Source organism: Syngnathus acus, chromosome 9 (assembly GCF_901709675.1).
Source record: "Syngnathus acus chromosome 9, fSynAcu1.2, whole genome shotgun sequence".
Taxonomy (NCBI): Eukaryota; Metazoa; Chordata; class Actinopteri; order Syngnathiformes; family Syngnathidae; genus Syngnathus; species Syngnathus acus.
The window spans coordinates 14200956-14217718 of NC_051094.1; the positions used below are offsets into that span (position 1 = coordinate 14200956).

Sequence of the window (16763 nt, forward strand, 5' to 3'; positions counted from 1 at the left end):
TATGTAAATTCCTCACTCAACGGAAGCTCACGATGACGCTTCCTGTGACGACGTGCATGAACATCACCTTGTTCAAAGAATAAAACCAACACCATGCATAAACTCACAACAAATGACATACCAGCAAATCAGTGCGACTTCTGCTGTTGCCTTTGCGAGACCTGTTCAGATATGCGTCATCATGAATTTACACGATAAATAGGTTAAATAGATTAAGAACCACTGATATACATAAATCTGTCTGACATACACATTATTGGTTTGTCTCTATTTAATCCAAAACTAATGAAAAAAAGTTAATATTTTCTGTTGACAACTGCTTGAATTATCATTTTTCAAAATGACTCATTCATTAGTTTTGGTTTTGACCCATTCTATATATTTTTAAAGGGGGACGTCATCCTGCAATCGTCCAATCGCGCAACTCAGTGGGTTTGAGGTGGGGTTTTTTGTCTACCAATCAAATCTGGTTTCTTCTTCCGGTCTACCTAACATGGCTAACTCGCACCAGTAGCACTGGTAGCAATTTGAGGAAAGCCGTCAAGCTTTTGTCAAATTCGCGAGCGGTATCATATTCCCTGGCCATTGTATTGCAGAGAATTGTTTATTGGAGCGTCTGTTGTTTCACTACTACTGCGGGTCGTTGGAGTTTCACGATCGGTGAGTGATGCAATGTTTTAGCTGTTAACTCGACTTTAAAGGGTTCATGTTTAGTGTGGGGGCTGTAGCTCAGCTAGCCAGCAGGATCCAAAAGCCTAGTTTGCAATAGTTCGTTTTGGATGCTAATCCATTTCGGGACCGCTTCTCGAGTCCAGCAAAAGTCCCAAACAATTATTGACTGGTCTGAGTTAAAACTTTATCGTTTTGCCGTTAAAACGATATTTTATATTACACAAGTGCGTTTCAATGATACATTGGCTCACAAATTGACATAAGGTACTACAAGGAGAATACTGGACTGTTGCGCATATTGTTTTCGCGGATGACAACAAAAGGGTTTTTGATAACAAGCTGGCAGCTAGCCTACAGTTATGCTAACATTAGCTCACCTAGCCAGATGCCAATCGCTACACAAACTGGTTGACTAACGGCTTTGCTGAGTCTACGGTTATTGTTATTATTTTTTTCTTGCACCAAAGGGTGTTCGAGTACAGTATTTAACATTTTAAAAGTTGGTGCTAACGGCGAGTTCAATGTTGTGCTTGGAGTCAAACAGGTCCCCCCCCCCACCAGGTAGCTAGCGGTCGGCCTATATTCGGTGTTAGCTCTGGAAGCGGTCGTTAAAACTCGTAAACGTTTTTAGTTGTTGTTATTTTTAAACGCTCACCTGCAGGGTACATGATAATAATGTGTTAAATTGAGTAGGGATCGTGACGGAGGCACACTCCGCAAGCTAACTTAGTAGTTTCCCTAACTTAACGTAATGGTCAACTTAACGTAAGCTTATAGACAAGTTTTCCGTCAATGTATATTTTACGTTAACAATAGTATGCGTCTTTTTGTGTCCTCTATCCAGATAGACCTGGCTTCTCGTGACATTTTGGCCTTTGAGGGGGGCTCCACTGAGCAGGGGCCCAAACTGTAGCAATAGGGACCTTCATCTTGTTTACTGAGTCCTCTGGAGACTCCTGGGTTGTCAAGCCAAGATGTCCTCCATCTTGCCATTTACTCCTCCTGTGGTGAAGAGGCTTTTGGGCTGGAAGAAGTCAACCAACGGACCCGGTGGAGCGGGTGGCGGAGAACAGAATGGCCAGGAGGAGAAATGGTGCGAAAAGGCTGTAAAGAGTTTAGTGAAGAAGCTCAAGAAGACAGGACAGCTGGATGAGCTGGAGAAAGCTATAACCACGCAGAACTGCAACACTAAGTGTGTCACCATCCCAAGGTATGATGGCATCATTCAAGAATATGTAAAAGAAAAATGTAAAACTTTTGTTTACTGCTGTTCCTTGTGTCAACTTGCAACCTTGATGACCAGACTGGTGTTCAGTGGGAACACTGATAGGCTAGCAAAAACCATTTCAGATGTTTGTATGTCTCGAGATAACACCTCAGTTATCGCCTGAGAATTGTTCGAGACCTCACTCACTGTTGTCTTTGTAGAAGTACAGTGGCTGCCTTAGTGTAGATGAATTTCTTTTGTGCGATGTGTGACGTTTTTCATTTGTGTTAATTTGCTGTCATCAAAGTTGTAAATGCAAATGAAAAATTGTTGTTGATTGCCTGACTCGGATAAATAAAGCTTAAATGAATAGATTTAAAAAAAAAAAAATCATTGACACTTTTCTGATTTTTTTTTGGGGGGGGGCAGCAATTGCTCAGAAATATGGGGACTGAGTTCACCAAATACGATAGAGCAGTGGGACACATCAGGCCTTTACAGCTATTCGGACCAAACAAGGTGAACATTCTCATCACTCAATGACCGACATTGTTTACATCATTGTCATGTGATAATTATTACAACAAATGATTTCATTATAATCACAACACGGTCTGATCTGTTATTAATTTCCTGTCCTCGCTTGTTTCCATCTTGTTCCTTTGTCATCCCTCTGCCATCTGTTAAGATCCCTTGATGGCCACTTGCAGGGGTCCCACAGGAAGGGGCTTCCCCATGTTATCTATTGCCGTTTGTGGCGGTGGCCAGATCTCCACAGCCACCATGAACTGCGTGCTATCGAGGCCTGTGAGTATGCCTTTCACCTCAAGAAGGATGAGGTCTGCATCAACCCCTACCATTATCAGAGGGTCGAGACTCCAGGTAAGATGGCTTTCATTTGTAACCCTTCAAACTTGCATAAAACAACTTGTTTGTTCAATCTTTAAATTCTCCCTGGTTGGACCTGCTTTCTCCTCCCCCTCTAATGACAGACAATATTTCACAAATATTTTTTTAAATTTCAGGGGGAGTGAGACATGCTTTTATTTCAGAGGGCAGTTAATATTAAATTGCTGCAATCGTATTTTTGACTCCTTGGCCAACTTTTAAAGTGGTCTGATACTGTGTTGGGACACCTGGTCGAGACGATCAAGTGCATAAAAAAAAAAATCACCCTTGTCTGAATATATTCCTATCAAATGCAAACAAATTGATAGGCCAACATACATTTTGTACACGATTTTCCAGTGTGTAGTGTTGGTAAAAAGTCGGGCTACCAAATTTCTTACCAAGTTTCTTTTCTCCAAAAAGGGACTATTTGTGAAATTCAAATTTGAAAAGCTGAACCACATTTCAGTGGAGAATGTAAACGTATAAACTTCAACTTTGAAAATCAAAGTGTGGTCAAATCAAATCAAACACAGCACCTAAAACTGTTTTTGGACAGCTCCAGCACAGTATATTTCATGCACAGGCTGAAGAGATGTTGTATGTGTCCTCTGAGTTTATGTCCAATAAATACAAAGTTGTGTTAAACCTATACATGCCTTGTGACATGATGGACAGTTGGATCCAATTTAATGTTACTACTTCGCAGTCCTTCTCAAACAGTGGGGCAGAACCACAGAGTGAGGCAAAAAATGTGTGAGCCAAGTGATGGTGTGTTTTTCCACTAATAACAATTGTGTGTTAAGATGTAAGCCAAATTTGATGATGCTTTAAGTTGAGACTAAATGAACTGTACGGAACTTGACTATTTCTCCACAGTTCTGCCTCCAGTTCTTGTGCCAAGACACTCTGAAATTCTGACAGAGTTGCCACCTCTGGATGACTACACTCATTCCATACCCGAGAACACAAATTTTCCTGCAGGAATTGATCCTCCAAATAACTACATACCAGGTACGCTTACTGTCGTATAACTTGAAGGAAATCAGTAAATGAATACATAAATGAATTTGTGAATAAATGTGAATGAATAAAAGTGCATTCCTGGTCCGAGTCACGCTAGATACCATTTTATTGTTCTGCCATGCCCTTAATTGAACAGAAACGCCTCCGCCTGGTTACATCAGTGAGGATGGAGAGGCCAGTGATCAACAGATCAATCAAAGCATGGATACAGGTACCACAAACTAGGGTCTTAAGACACCGTTTGTTTGTTTGTTTGTTTGTTTGTTTGTTTGTTTGTTTGTCTGTCACTACTAGGGGGCCACATTTCCTGACCGAATATATTTGAGGAGAAAAAATTCATTTTAAATATGTTCTGGTCCATGAATAGAAAAAGTCTGTGAATAACACAGGTCCACAGCAATTTTTTACCAAACAAGTCGTCACGTGTTCCTTAACATTTTATGCAGATATAAAAAAAAAAAAAAAAGCGTACACATGATAGATTTGCATTGCAATTTATTTTTCTTTATTTTTTTGAGTAATTGCCCCCTATTGAAATGCATTGGGAAAATGAGGCACATTTTTGTAAACGTACAGATGAAATCTTCAAAAAACGCTGGTGTACTTCCAATATGGGTTCTCCACAAGAAAATTGAGGTCCATGTCCCCCTGGCACTAACTCCGCCCTTCCATTAAGAAAAAAAGTTTTGATTTTGACTCCAAAACTTTTTTCAAAAGTATTCCTTGATCTATTTCACCCCATTTGGATGGTAGATAAAAAATAAAAATAAAAAAAAAAACAGATCCTGGTTGGGGCAAAAATAATTATGAAAGTTTTGTGGCCCAACTAGGAGCTCATTGACCTGAGTCTTTTATTGTCATTGTGCATTAGTTGCTTTATTCTATTTCCAGTTCTCTGTGATTTTTTTACTCCAGTCTCATCTTTTTCATCACACATCTTACTACTTGTCTGCCACATGTTGTTGCTTTTGTGAAACCAATCTTTAAATTTGATGTGCTTTTGCCAGGTTCTCCAGCAGAGATGTCTCCCAGCACTCTGTCACCTGTCAATCACAGTATGGGTAAGAAAGCAATTCATTGTAACTGAGGTTATCAAGGCATACACAATACATCATCTGAATGAGGATTACACTGTCTATCTCTATAGACCTGCAACCGGTGACTTACTCAGAACCGGCCTTTTGGTGCTCAATAGCCTACTATGAGCTAAACCAACGTGTTGGGGAGACCTTCCATGCCTCACAGCCCTCGTTGACTGTTGATGGATTTACAGATCCATCCAACTCTGAGCGATTCTGCTTAGGTCTGCTGTCTAATGTCAACAGAAATGCCACTGTAGAGATGACGCGAAGGCATATAGGTAAGAATCAATTATCTTCCAAAGGATAATGAGATCTTTTTTTGAAAAACAGTTTTACAAACTTGGATCACAATTTTCTGATTCTATGAGAATTGTGTTTTTGTTGTGTGATGTACAGGAAGAGGTGTTAGACTCTACTACATTGGCGGAGAAGTGTTTGCTGAGTGTCTGAGTGATAGTGCCATCTTTGTCCAGAGTCCAAACTGCAATCAGCGGTATGGATGGCATCCAGCAACAGTGTGTAAAATTCCGCCAGGTAACATGCCAAAGCTATCTGTCTTATTATCCTTTGCAGCATTTTAGCAAGTGCTTTAGTTTCCATGTTTGTCAAAATGCAAGACATTTAACGAAACTTGCTGTTCAATGCGTACCGTTGTATCGTCTTAGATCTTCTGCAATTCTTATTAAATTTTTAAACAGCACAGAGATTTCTTTTGTAATTGAAACACCCCCAAATATTTCCATGGATTTTGAGGGTCACTGGAACACATTAATTCTATTACAATGTAATTGATTTGATAGATGCATATTGCGGAACAGAAAAAGAAATCTCAATTTTCTCACAAATGTACTGTTCGTAAATCAAGTCTTGCTTAATAAGTTAGTTTCTTGTCATCAATCACAAAAGAAAAGTGTTTGTTTTCCCATGTCACAAACACTTGTCCATTTACCTTTCCTCTGTACCTCTTCTTTACCCCCCACTCAGGTTGTAATTTAAAAATCTTTAACAATCAAGAATTTGCAGCTCTGCTAGCCCAGTCTGTGAACCAGGGCTTTGAAGCGGTGTACCAACTCACTCGGATGTGCACCATCCGTATGAGCTTCGTCAAGGGCTGGGGAGCAGAGTACAGGTGATCCTATCACTTTACGTGTCAATCAATAGAAGCTGTTGAAAGGAGCGCATTGAGAGAATTCTAACTGTTTGTCGACCCAATGTGGTAATCTATATTTTACCTTCAAATCAATCAGTAACCAGTTCCACACTGATGTATCCATGCAGTTTTTCTAGTTTGATATCTGAAAATGTGTGAAAGGTTTGAACCCAAGTATCCACACGATAGTTTGATTCATTCTTTTTATTTGTTTGTTTGTTTCACAGAAGGCAGACGGTTACGAGCACTCCGTGCTGGATCGAGTTACATTTGAATGGTCCTCTACAGTGGCTAGACAAGGTCTTGACCCAGATGGGTTCCCCATCTGCACGCTGCTCCAGTATGTCTTAAAACAAGGATGAAACGCCACACTCCTTGAAAGAAAATGGTTACAAAGATCAAATTTCAATTGAGTCCCATCTTAGAAATCCCAGCAAAACAATTTGTGTTCATTGCATAGTATTTGTTCCCCTTCTCCACAGAGCTCAATACGACATGCACACTCCCCTAGAAACAGAAGAATTTGGCACTTTGTTAGTCATCTTTCATGCACCTTGTTCAACTGCTTCTTCCCAAATCGTGTATTACATCTATTTGAGGTACAAATACATTGTAAAGTATTCTTGTCCAGGAAGTAGGCGAAATACCAAAAATGTTAGAATATTTTTCACTCCATGGCTTGTGTGTTAAGATATTTGCTCTGGACCTTCTCTCAAGTATTGTTCTGAGCATATGTTTTCATTTCTCAAAGAAATATTGCCCATGTTTTGTCAGGGTTCAGGGAGCTTATTGAAGGTAGCCATGGAGTGGAACCTTTTTTTAAAACAATGAAATCAACCTCACTGTATGCTAGACTTGAATCCCCTACCCCGTTTTTTTTTTCTTTTTTAAACTCTTGTGTCGTTATAAGACATACTACTTAACTGACAAATAGGAATGTTGGTTTAAAAATCCCAAACCCTAAACAAACTGAAAGTTCAGTGTGTTTGTTAATTTCTTTGTCATTATATGGCAGTATTTGTCCATGGTGAAGTTCACTCGCATCCCAACATCCAGCCTGGTTTACAAATGAGGCTTTGAGGGTTGCACTTGGCAGGGACCAGAGAATATCAGCTATTAGCAAGAGCTTCTTTTGTCTCACTTTCCAAGAGGCATTTAATCGTCACATCAGGATCAATTGAAGTTATCAATGAGTATTCATCATTGGTTTTAGCCTATATCCCAATTGTTTTGCTACTTTGTATTCTCATGTATTTTTATATATGAATCTATGTAAAATGTTCTGTCATAGAGTGATATTTTCAAAAACACAGCTGCCAGCAAAACTAACCTGGGGGCCGAGGATCATTCCTTTATTTGGCCTGAAAGGTTCACCTGACATTAATTTCCTTCCATCTGTGACTCCTTGCTTCAGTGGAAAAAAGTATTTGCTACTTTGCAATGGCCCTTCCTTCATCTCTTTACAATGAGATATTAGCCTTTTTGTGCTTCATCAAGATTTACTGTCAGCTAGCTTTCGAAGTGTTCTCAGAACATGGGAGATTGCTTTTCTTTCTTCCCAAAGAAAAGTGCTAATGTGCCCCCTCACTGGGACTGTTGGTGTTAAGTGTATTGTATTTGTTCTGTCTATAAAATATAGTAAAACAATACTTATCTGCTCTTCCTTTATTGTCCATAAGTATGTTGCTGGTGCAAGTTTGACATGTGCCCTTCCCTCTTAATGTAAATGTGTTCACTTTGAGCCACTAGCGATTGTACTTGATTTGGATTTGGGGAAATTAACCATGTTTTAGGAGGGACCAGTGTTACATCATTTTGTCTTTGGCCGCCAAAATATGAATGTGAAACCTTACCGAAACTGATGTGGACCATGCGTACAGACGCACAATAGTAGAACGTGTGTATTTAACAGTTATCTTTTTGCAAAGCAGTCATTACAGTAGATGTTGCAATATTACCAGTAGAGGGCGGTATTATTAGAGGTTGTTTTTTTTCCCCCCTTGACCATAAGCTTCTCAGGCGTGGGGCATATTATGCAGACTTAATAAAACACTAATAATAAAGATTTTTATCCTCATGACTCATGTTTTTAACTTATAGTTTTATGTTGGGTTTTCTGTGGTCGAACAAATTTGGACAATAATTTTCAGGATTTTTTTTTAAATCGCATTTTTAGTGGGACCTACTTAAAAATATTTATACCTAAAAGTCAAACTTATTCCCATAGTTATTTTGATAAATAATTTGTATTGTAGACAATTTAAAGCTACCTCCGCTTTGTTTCTCCCTAGTTGTATTAATCCGTACATAATTTGTAACTTGGACAACTCTAACGAAGCTTAGTTTTTCCCTCCCAGGCCGCCATAGCTGACGTCAGACGTAAATTGCTCTTGCTAACTGCTCATTGAGGGAACATGGCATTTACTCTTTACTCACTGATCCAAGCAGCAATTCTCTGCGTGAATGCTGTAGCAGTACTGCACGAAGAACGTTTTTTGAGTAGAAGTAAGTTATGGTAACTACATTGCCTTCAGTATACGGAAATGTTATTGTTTTGTCGTTGATACGGTTAATGTTAGCTACCTTGCTAACGGCAAGAAGTAATGCTGCTTGACCCAGGTTGACATAACCTTTCCAGTGAAGGGATAGTAAGAAACGTTCACTATTAAAACGTTTTAGTTTCTCTCCTCGACTCAAGCTACTTTCAATTTAGATTCATACAATCATTACGTGAACGTTCGCGCTTAAATGAATGACAGGTGCAAGATTGTTGTTACTGTGTGTTGTGTGGCTGTCTTATTTTGTTTTTGTTGGCTTGAAGTTGATGGTGTTATTATACCTAATGTGTTTGTGTTGGAATAAAAGGTTGAACTAGAAAAAAAAAACATTTGTTGTGTGTAGTTGGATGGGGCGTGGACCAGGGCGTTGGAGGTTTTGGTGATGAACCAGGCATCAAAGTTCAGATGATGACGCTGATTCGCTCTGTGCGTACCGTCATGAGAGGTGAGCCCCAACTACATTTTGCCTGGAAAACCTGTTCAAGGGTGCATATCAACACAAGTCCATTGATACATACTTTTCTTGCCATCGCAGTGCCTTTGATTGCAGTGAATTCAGTGTGTATCGTTTTGTTGCTGCTGTTTGGATGAAGAAAACGAATGGACAAACCCATTTACCTCCAATTTCACAACCTCAGGACGCTGTGGACTTAACAGAACATTTAATGTCGATAGGGTGACAATGATCGAAAATTATGTAAGTATGCCATGCCTTTTCTGCAGTGGTTTAACACGCTCTTCTGTAGTAAATTTCACTCTAAGATGAACACAATTGCCGAAAAGGTTTGGTTTGAGAAATGTAAATTAAATATGAAATCCTTTATATTCTTGTAAACGTGCTTCATAATAAAGAATTTATGTGACGCCATCTTGAATTTATTTTTGCCTTTTAGTTCTCTTGTCCTATTGTGGCTGCCGTACTTAAGTCACCCGACCACAACTTCCTCTTACAAACAAACAGGATTGAAGGTTTTGTATTTGTTAAGCTGAATGTAAAAAAAATAAAATGATGAGAAGCCTTCAGAATTATATTTTGGCCTCGCTATCTGTACCCTGCATTTATTTCGTCTATGTGCACATCTACTGTTCTCATAAATTACTGAAAACAAATACACTCTGCTGGGAGAAACTCCCAAAACTTTCCTACCTGTTTCTGAAATATGTGACCAAAGCTCTTATTTGGAGAAAGGGCTGCTTGTACAAGCCAAGCCGAAAGAAGGGATGTGACGTATTTTACGCCGTCTACAACTGCAGGTAAGATCGTATACTGTCTTCGCAATGCTTCCGTGTAGCATGAGACAATTGATCGTTTTTCAGAATGGACACAGCGCTTCTGAGGAGGTTTTGCGGTGCTACAGGTTATGGTTGGGACTATCCAGACAGCGAATACAGAGACATTCCTCTGTGCTTCCCTGAGGTTCTGTGCCGCACACTTTTGCTCATGGCCATTACTGATCACAACTTCCGGCTGAGCCCAGTTGGTAAGTTTATTATTCCCCGATGAACTCCTACAGAATATTTACACGTGTTGCAAATATTTGCGTATTTTTCAAATTTTCTTATACATTTATGCTTCCCCACTAGTGTAAACAATATATTATTCTGATTAATATGAATAATAAAACATCTGTAATCTTAATACATATAATATTAATACATCAATCAAGTGGCAAAACCCCATCATTTTTATCCATATTAGGGTGCGGCTGAGTTGCTGATAATGTAAGGCACAGGTGTCAAACCCAGGGGCCAGATACGGCCCGCCGCATAATTTTATGTAGCCAGCGAAGACAAATTGTGCAACAAATTCGTGTGTCAATTCTAAAATTGACACAAAAAGGAGAAAGAGATTCCAAAGCTCTTTTATTATGACACTGCAGTGTTTTCTTTTGTAAGTTTAATATTTTACCAATGTAATTTGTCTGAATGACTTTTCCAGGTCTGGTTTGTGTGCGCCAGAGCATTAAAACCCATCAGCCAGTTGATGAGTTGAAGAAAGGTCCCTTTACGTTGCAAGTTCAAGTCCTCGTGTACAGAACTTTGGATGTCGGTGTGGAGGTGGATGTCTTGCTGTCTGCCACTTCCCGTTCCAAGAGTCTTGTGTGGGAGAGCATCTTAACACTGATGTCCAAGAACAAGTACCAACAAGCCAAAAATGAGAGTGAGCATCACTGTTTTTTGTAAATGTCTTGTTTTCACGTTCAAAATTTCCAATGTTGGAAACTTCCCTTAAGCAGCATGGTAAACTAGTGGCTTAGCTTCCTCGTAGTTCTGTGGTTTGGGTTATGAATGTCTTCTCTGACTACTTCCTCGCACATTACAACATAAGGGTCAAGACTCCAAATGACCCAGCCTGTATAGGCATCAAAGTACAATTGACTTGACGATCAATCCAGGGTGTACCGCCGCATCTCTCCCAAAGCCAACAGGGATTGGCTCCCACTTAATGAGGTCTTGACACTCGCCCTATGATTGGCTGGCGATGGCCCAAGGTGGTCCACTTTCTGCTCCATAAATTCATCTTGGTACTGTGTACAGATAGCTCTGAATACAGAACTATGGTTCTGTTGCTAGCCACCCCAAAATCCAGAAAGATCTCTTGGCTTCATCACCTTGAACTGTAAAGCATTTCTCTGCAGACCTTGCTGGGAAAAAAAAATTAAGTAAGAGATGCCTAGTAAAGCAGATATTAAAGATGCATGGATGACTGTTAAAAAACTGTGTAGATGAATTTTCTAATGTCCCTATTTTTAATGAAAATTTAGCTGAAATAATTTTACATCCATTTACATCAGGAATTAATTGTCCTACAGTTAGTTGTGATGTCACGGATCCTCAACAGACTCATTATTGTTTTTATAGTGTAAAAATATTTTTGTGTAAAAACACCTATATGTAAATTCTCTTTTGACTCAAGTACATGCTGACACTAATCACAGGAACCTGAGTGGAATCTTTTTGTGTGCAGTTGCAATGGCCGCTCAAATGGATGAAGCTATGCTCCAGCACGTCAAACAAGTGGATCTCAGAGTTCCCTTAAGTGCTAGTCCACTGTGTGCCTGGTCCTTCTTGGACTATTGGTTCTTCTATCTGCCAGCCAGTCTGTTTGGCTTCAAGTTGCGGACCATCTCAAGTCTGTGGATGTTGTCTGTCTGCTTGGCTGAAATAGAGAAGCACAATGGTAACTTAACATCAACTGAGTTTGTGGTTGAGTTCGGAGTTATAATGGCTTTGTAGCACTTATAGGTTGGATTTGTTTCTTTGCTTTTTTTCTGCATCACCAGTGTTTGGAGTCATCACATCTCCACTGAACATCATGGCCCACTTTGAGGATTGTTTGTTGGCACCAAACAAAGTGACTCTTTCATTCACGAGATGTCAGTCATCTACCCAAGACCTCAGCTTCCAAATGCAGCAACACGGAGGCAGCAAGATTCACTTAGCGGGAATGATATCCAGGACCTGACTGAAACAGGAAATAGTCATATCCCCAAATATATGTTGGGACTTTTCTTCTCTCCTTCTCCTTCTGTGATGCATCATGAAAGTAAAACAACTGTCTTCACCAGGGTCGATAGATTTTCCAAAACGGTCTGATCCGTAGCTTTGGAAACCTATGAGCATAATTATAATATTTATTCATTGGCAGTGTCAGTCCCATTTTTTCCCTGAAATATTTTTACATTTGACCATAAACTGCAGCCTACTTCTCTACTGTAGGCCTCATTCCATGTCAAATGGGAGGCATTTCAATATTTGATCTCATAAAGCTGCTTGAATTTTTCATGTACTATGTAAGAGACTGTCGTCCTTTATAATTTAGTGAAACACCTTCACTCAGTAGAACAGAAATAAATGGATTTTCATGCTTCCCTGCACTGTTCCAACATTTCCTGAAATTATTATTTACTAGAGTGTATCACAAATATTGTGTTGTTTTACAATACAGGAACCAGATGAAGGAAGGATTAACTCGGGCGGGGCAGTGACAGATGAGAACTGCGTCTTCTAACAACAGGCAATTCTCTGCCAGGTTTGAAAGAAAGGGTTGAATCATAAACAGCTACAATTTTTGTTGTCGCCATCACTGGATCCAACAGAGATAGGAGTGACTTCCAACAACTTGGAAAATACCAACAGATTAACCCCCTAAGAAAAGTGCTCCTATAGTTGTGGACTCTTTGCAAATGTGGGTAATTATTTGATATGTCAATATTCACTCTGATTTTATCCAACAATATTTCTAATTCACTAGTTGTCCTTTATTTGCATTGCGACTGATCATCCGTCAACCATTGGAGCATCCTGCTATGACAGTGAGGGAGCCATGCTAAGTGATGTTGGCTCAAATGAGGGCGGGTACAGACAATCTCTGTTGCCGAGACCAGAAAGTGATTTTCATTGTTTGCACTGCAAGAGCTGCACATCACACCCTGCTGAACCAGGTGAGTTTCTTATTATTGAATTTATGATTTATTTTTTTGAAAGGAGGCTACAAATACGGCTGGGAAGTGTTTAAGGACAGATGTGAGGGTTTTTATTATGTTGCTATTCACAAATGTATTTAGCATTAAAAAAAAACTAGATTTCAAAAGATCATAATTTCCTGAATTAATTTTAAAACGTTCTAATATTTGAAATCTGATCTGTTGTGTTTGTCAAATTGCGTTGCGTATGGCAATTGTATTGAAGTCACGTTCTAATGCTGCTTCATGAATGATTTTGTCCAAGTTGTGATAGATTTTGCTGAATAAGAGGATTTCGTAAGAGCTTTTTGCTGTGCTACACAAGATCAAGATGATTATTTCAAATATGATTTGCTAGATATATTACTACTGTGAAATGAAGATTTCATGCCTTGGTGCTAGCATAGCTTCTTGCATTCATCCCTAAAACAAAAACAGACTTGGTGAATTCAAACTGATAAAGTGTTCTATCAAATGCATTGAAATCCTTTTTATCTTTTACCTATTGTCGCCATTGTTGCTCAGCCCCAACCACAAGGTAGAGATGGGCAGGCTTTAACATGTACATGGTTGTTATTATTTATTCATAGAGTCCTGATTCTGTCATGGTTATGAATCAGTCAAGTGAAAGAAGGTCAGTGTGTGGTGCTACGTCACAGAATGCTATGCTTTTTGCATACTCAATGGAATGGTCTTTTGTTAAATGTAAGCCGCAAAAAATTTTTTGTGTTTTATGGCTGGAACAACTGTCTCCATTATTTCGCTCTTTCGATTTTCAAAGAAGTCAGGGAGCTATGTTATTTTTGCTTCTCTTAAGAGTACTACTACCATTTATTTATTCAGTGAGGCCAGTTGTAAAAGACAGTTTGTTCTGCTTAAAAGGTCCTTGTGAGGACTACTGTGATCATAAAATAACACAAGAAATGATTATTGTATTGTATTACAATCCAGTACAATATAATACTTTATCCATATAGCTGCAGCTGTAATAAAGTGCATCACACATATCAGTGGGACAACCACAATGACGGTGAAAACAGTTGATTGAAACACAAATGCCAAAGACTAAAAAGATCTAACGAGTTTTAAAAAATGGACAGTGAGGGGGCTCGCCTAACATCCAAGGGGAGGTCATTTCAGAGAGAAGGACCGGCAACAGAAAAAGCCCCATCCCCTCTGAGGCGCCGCTTATTATTATTGTATTGTTTTTATTGTACTTAAGAGTTATCCTTTTAAAACGTGATTATGTTGGGGACTTTGCGTCAGAGTAGAACAGCACTATTAAGATCTGTGTGCCCTAACAATGGATGAAACTCGTTTTAAAAATATATTACCACCTCAAACTTTTGCATATACAGATATTTTAATTATTTTAAACTGTAGCGGCACATTGTAGAGTGAAAGGATGTTTGACACTATTTTTATATCTCAGTTGCACATGTTGGAAAGTTACAAAAATTTATATAAATGAAAAAAAATCACCTTTTTTTTGTATTGCTATCATTAATTTGACTCATTTTCTGACTTTTTGCAGCCTAAAGTCGCTCAAAAAGTACATGAAGACACTCGGAAAAGGTGCGTCTCCCAGCAATCCCGTCTCTTCGCCAACAGGGCGCAGCATTGTGCAAGTGTACCATGACTACCAGAAGGTGGCTTTTAAAATGCAATATGAAAATGGCCACGCTGAAGACAATGGCTCTGCCGCCACGAGGCAGCAGATCACAAACGAAGACAATACATCATGCAATGAGCAAAAATTATGTATGAGGGATGCCGGCTCTCAACAGATCTCCATGTGGACTGTGAATTCCAGCACATCGGCCTATTCAGGCCCAGAAGACAATTCCACAGACCCACCCGTGACCTTGACAGAGACCTCCACTCTGAACTTTGTTGACGGGCACACCTTGGAGGGTCAAGGAGAGAATCATACTCTCCATGAGGTGGCAATGGTTTACCTGAGAGAGTTTGTGCTTATAGATGATGACGATGATGGAGACATGTCACTGAGGGAGAAAACAGTAAACAACTTGACTGTCATGGATGGGAAAGCTGCAGACTTGGTGTGTGGGAGATTGGTTAACACTTGCAGCGTTTATGGATTTCAATCTAAGGGTAACTTGTCATCTCTGGAAGATCCGCTTCCTGAGCCCGGGCCTTCGCGTGGAAATCAACACTGCTGCGCCTGCGCTATCTTATGACAGGATCTGGAGTTGCACTGTGAAGACACCCTTAGTGCCGTGGTTCTGAAGCACTCGACTCGGGTACAAATTTACTAATTGACAAAACAAGAGCCCAACGTTTTGTACACACAAAATTTGTAATGTAATCCGAATAAAGATATCTTTGTTTTAACCACAAGGAATCTATGCCAGAATCTCTCTGGTGGGGTGAAAAGGTGTAACATCTGCATTGTAGATTTTGCGGAAGAATTTTCAAATGCAAACAGAGGTAAACTCATGTATAACTTTGATACTTTGAAAATGTGCATGTTCATCAAACAGCATTTGTCAGCACACATCAGGCGGTGATAACATATGCGGACTGTATGTATAAATATGACAATAGCCTAAATGTATCTGGGCGATACTGTCTTGCTAAAATAACGTTTTGGTGAAGCAGAAAAAAAATAGGTTAACCTTGAATCTGTACAGCACAATTCCTGCTTTCGCTCATCTATTATCGACATCCATTTTCACTTCACCAGTCATTCAATTATTGTATGTTTTAGTGATTTTTTTTTTTTTTCAACAATGCTGTTTCACTAGTAGGCAGTAAGCTCGGGTGTACAATACACTCTCACATATGTGGTCTTCACAAATAAGGACTACAAAAAATTATGAATCTGCATATCAGTCTGTGAATTCACCATCCATTCATCCATCCAACCAGGCCTCTTTCATGTTTTTCTAAATAAATCATTTTGTTGAGCCACAATTCAAACTCAACGACAGATTTTTATAGGTATTTTTCATTAAACTTTCATTACTTGTTATTTTTGTCAAATTCAAATTATTTCTGTGACTACTGTTTGATTTGTATTTACTGACAGGTTACCAACAATATATATCTTGCAACATGCAAATATATATAAAATAGAAAATACATACAAAATAAATAAATAACAGAAAAATATATAAATAATAGAGACAAAAATGCAAGATCAAGTTTTTTTACCTTATAAATTGAATTTATTTTCAAAAGTGAGATGTTATAATATTCAACTTTTTAAATGTTTGTTTTTAAAAATATTGTGCTCTCTTTCAGTATTTAAAAATACATACAAAATAAATAAATAAGAACAGAAAAATAAATAAATAATAGAGACAAAAATGCAAGATAAAGTTTTTTTACCTTATGAATTGAATTTATTTTCAAAAGTGAGATGTTACAATATTCAACTTTTTAAATGTTTGTTTCTAAAATATTGTGCTCTCTTTCAGTTTTTTCTCGTGACCTTTTGATGTAGGCTTGATTTAGTACAAAATGCGGTCGACCACCAAAGAAAACCACTCAAATGGATGCCATTGATAGTGTCATGTTGCTTGGGCTCAATTCCCCTTGGTGACACTGTGAAGGCAAAATACTGAGTGAATCATTACCATCTCTATGCATGTCATGAGACTTTCTGGTGACCAGTCAAGGGTGTAGTTCACCTTTCATCCAGAATCAGGGTCCAGCTCCCCGTCACCGTGAATGAAAACTGGTTAAGAA

At 38.9% G+C, this 16763-nt stretch overlaps 3 protein-coding genes across 6 annotated transcripts in view; 2 read left to right on the forward strand and 1 right to left on the reverse strand.

The window, feature by feature from the left end:
- Window positions 1-16763, reverse strand: part of LOC119127745 (gastrula zinc finger protein XlCGF8.2DB-like) — a 235055-nt gene that overhangs the window by 42474 nt on the left and 175818 nt on the right. The window lies entirely within an intron of this gene.
- On the forward strand, window positions 479-7674 carry LOC119127737 (mothers against decapentaplegic homolog 2). 2 transcript variants are annotated; one of them, XM_037259832.1, is made up of 11 exons: window positions 479-660; window positions 1517-1882; window positions 2309-2398; window positions 2568-2761; window positions 3647-3781; window positions 3930-4004; window positions 4801-4854; window positions 4941-5153; window positions 5272-5409; window positions 5860-6004; window positions 6253-7674. In XM_037259832.1, exons 2-11 carry the CDS (start codon window positions 1647-1649, stop codon window positions 6374-6376), a joined length of 1404 nt encoding a protein of 467 aa, XP_037115727.1. In that variant the 5' UTR covers window positions 479-660; window positions 1517-1646; the 3' UTR covers window positions 6377-7674. The 2 variants fall into 2 exon arrangements, with proteins under 2 accessions (XP_037115727.1, XP_037115728.1); XM_037259833.1 differs by having other exon boundaries at window positions 1521-1882.
- Window positions 8383-16042, forward strand: LOC119127747 (immediate early response 3-interacting protein 1). Of its 3 annotated transcripts, XM_037259850.1 has the most exons (9): window positions 8383-8530; window positions 8927-9028; window positions 9119-9837; window positions 9901-10064; window positions 10523-10744; window positions 11552-11764; window positions 11868-12772; window positions 12839-13028; window positions 14584-16042. In XM_037259850.1, the coding sequence occupies exons 3-7, from the start codon at window positions 9590-9592 to the stop codon at window positions 12047-12049; spliced, it is 1029 nt and encodes a 342-aa protein (XP_037115745.1). In that variant the 5' UTR covers window positions 8383-8530; window positions 8927-9028; window positions 9119-9589; the 3' UTR covers window positions 12050-12772; window positions 12839-13028; window positions 14584-16042. The 3 variants fall into 3 exon arrangements, with proteins under 3 accessions (XP_037115745.1, XP_037115744.1, XP_037115747.1); XM_037259849.1 differs by having other exon boundaries at window positions 11868-13028; XM_037259852.1 differs by lacking the exons at window positions 12839-13028; window positions 14584-16042 and having other exon boundaries at window positions 8384-8530; window positions 11868-12461.

Coding starts and splice junctions, on each gene's coding strand:
- LOC119127737 (XM_037259832.1), top strand. CDS start 1,647: ATGTCCTCCATCTTGCCATTTACTCCTCCTGTGGTGAAGAGGCTTTTG. Junction 1,883..2,308: donor AAGTGTGTCACCATCCCAAG/GTATGATGGCAT, acceptor GGGGGGGGGCAG/CAATTGCTCAGAAATATGGG. Junction 6,005..6,252: donor GGCTGGGGAGCAGAGTACAG/GTGATCCTATCA, acceptor TTTGTTTCACAG/AAGGCAGACGGTTACGAGCA.
- LOC119127747 (XM_037259849.1), top strand. CDS start 9,590: ATGATGAGAAGCCTTCAGAATTATATTTTGGCCTCGCTATCTGTACCC. Junction 10,065..10,522: donor CTTCCGGCTGAGCCCAGTTG/GTAAGTTTATTA, acceptor TGACTTTTCCAG/GTCTGGTTTGTGTGCGCCAG. Junction 10,745..11,551: donor CCAACAAGCCAAAAATGAGA/GTGAGCATCACT, acceptor TTTTGTGTGCAG/TTGCAATGGCCGCTCAAATG.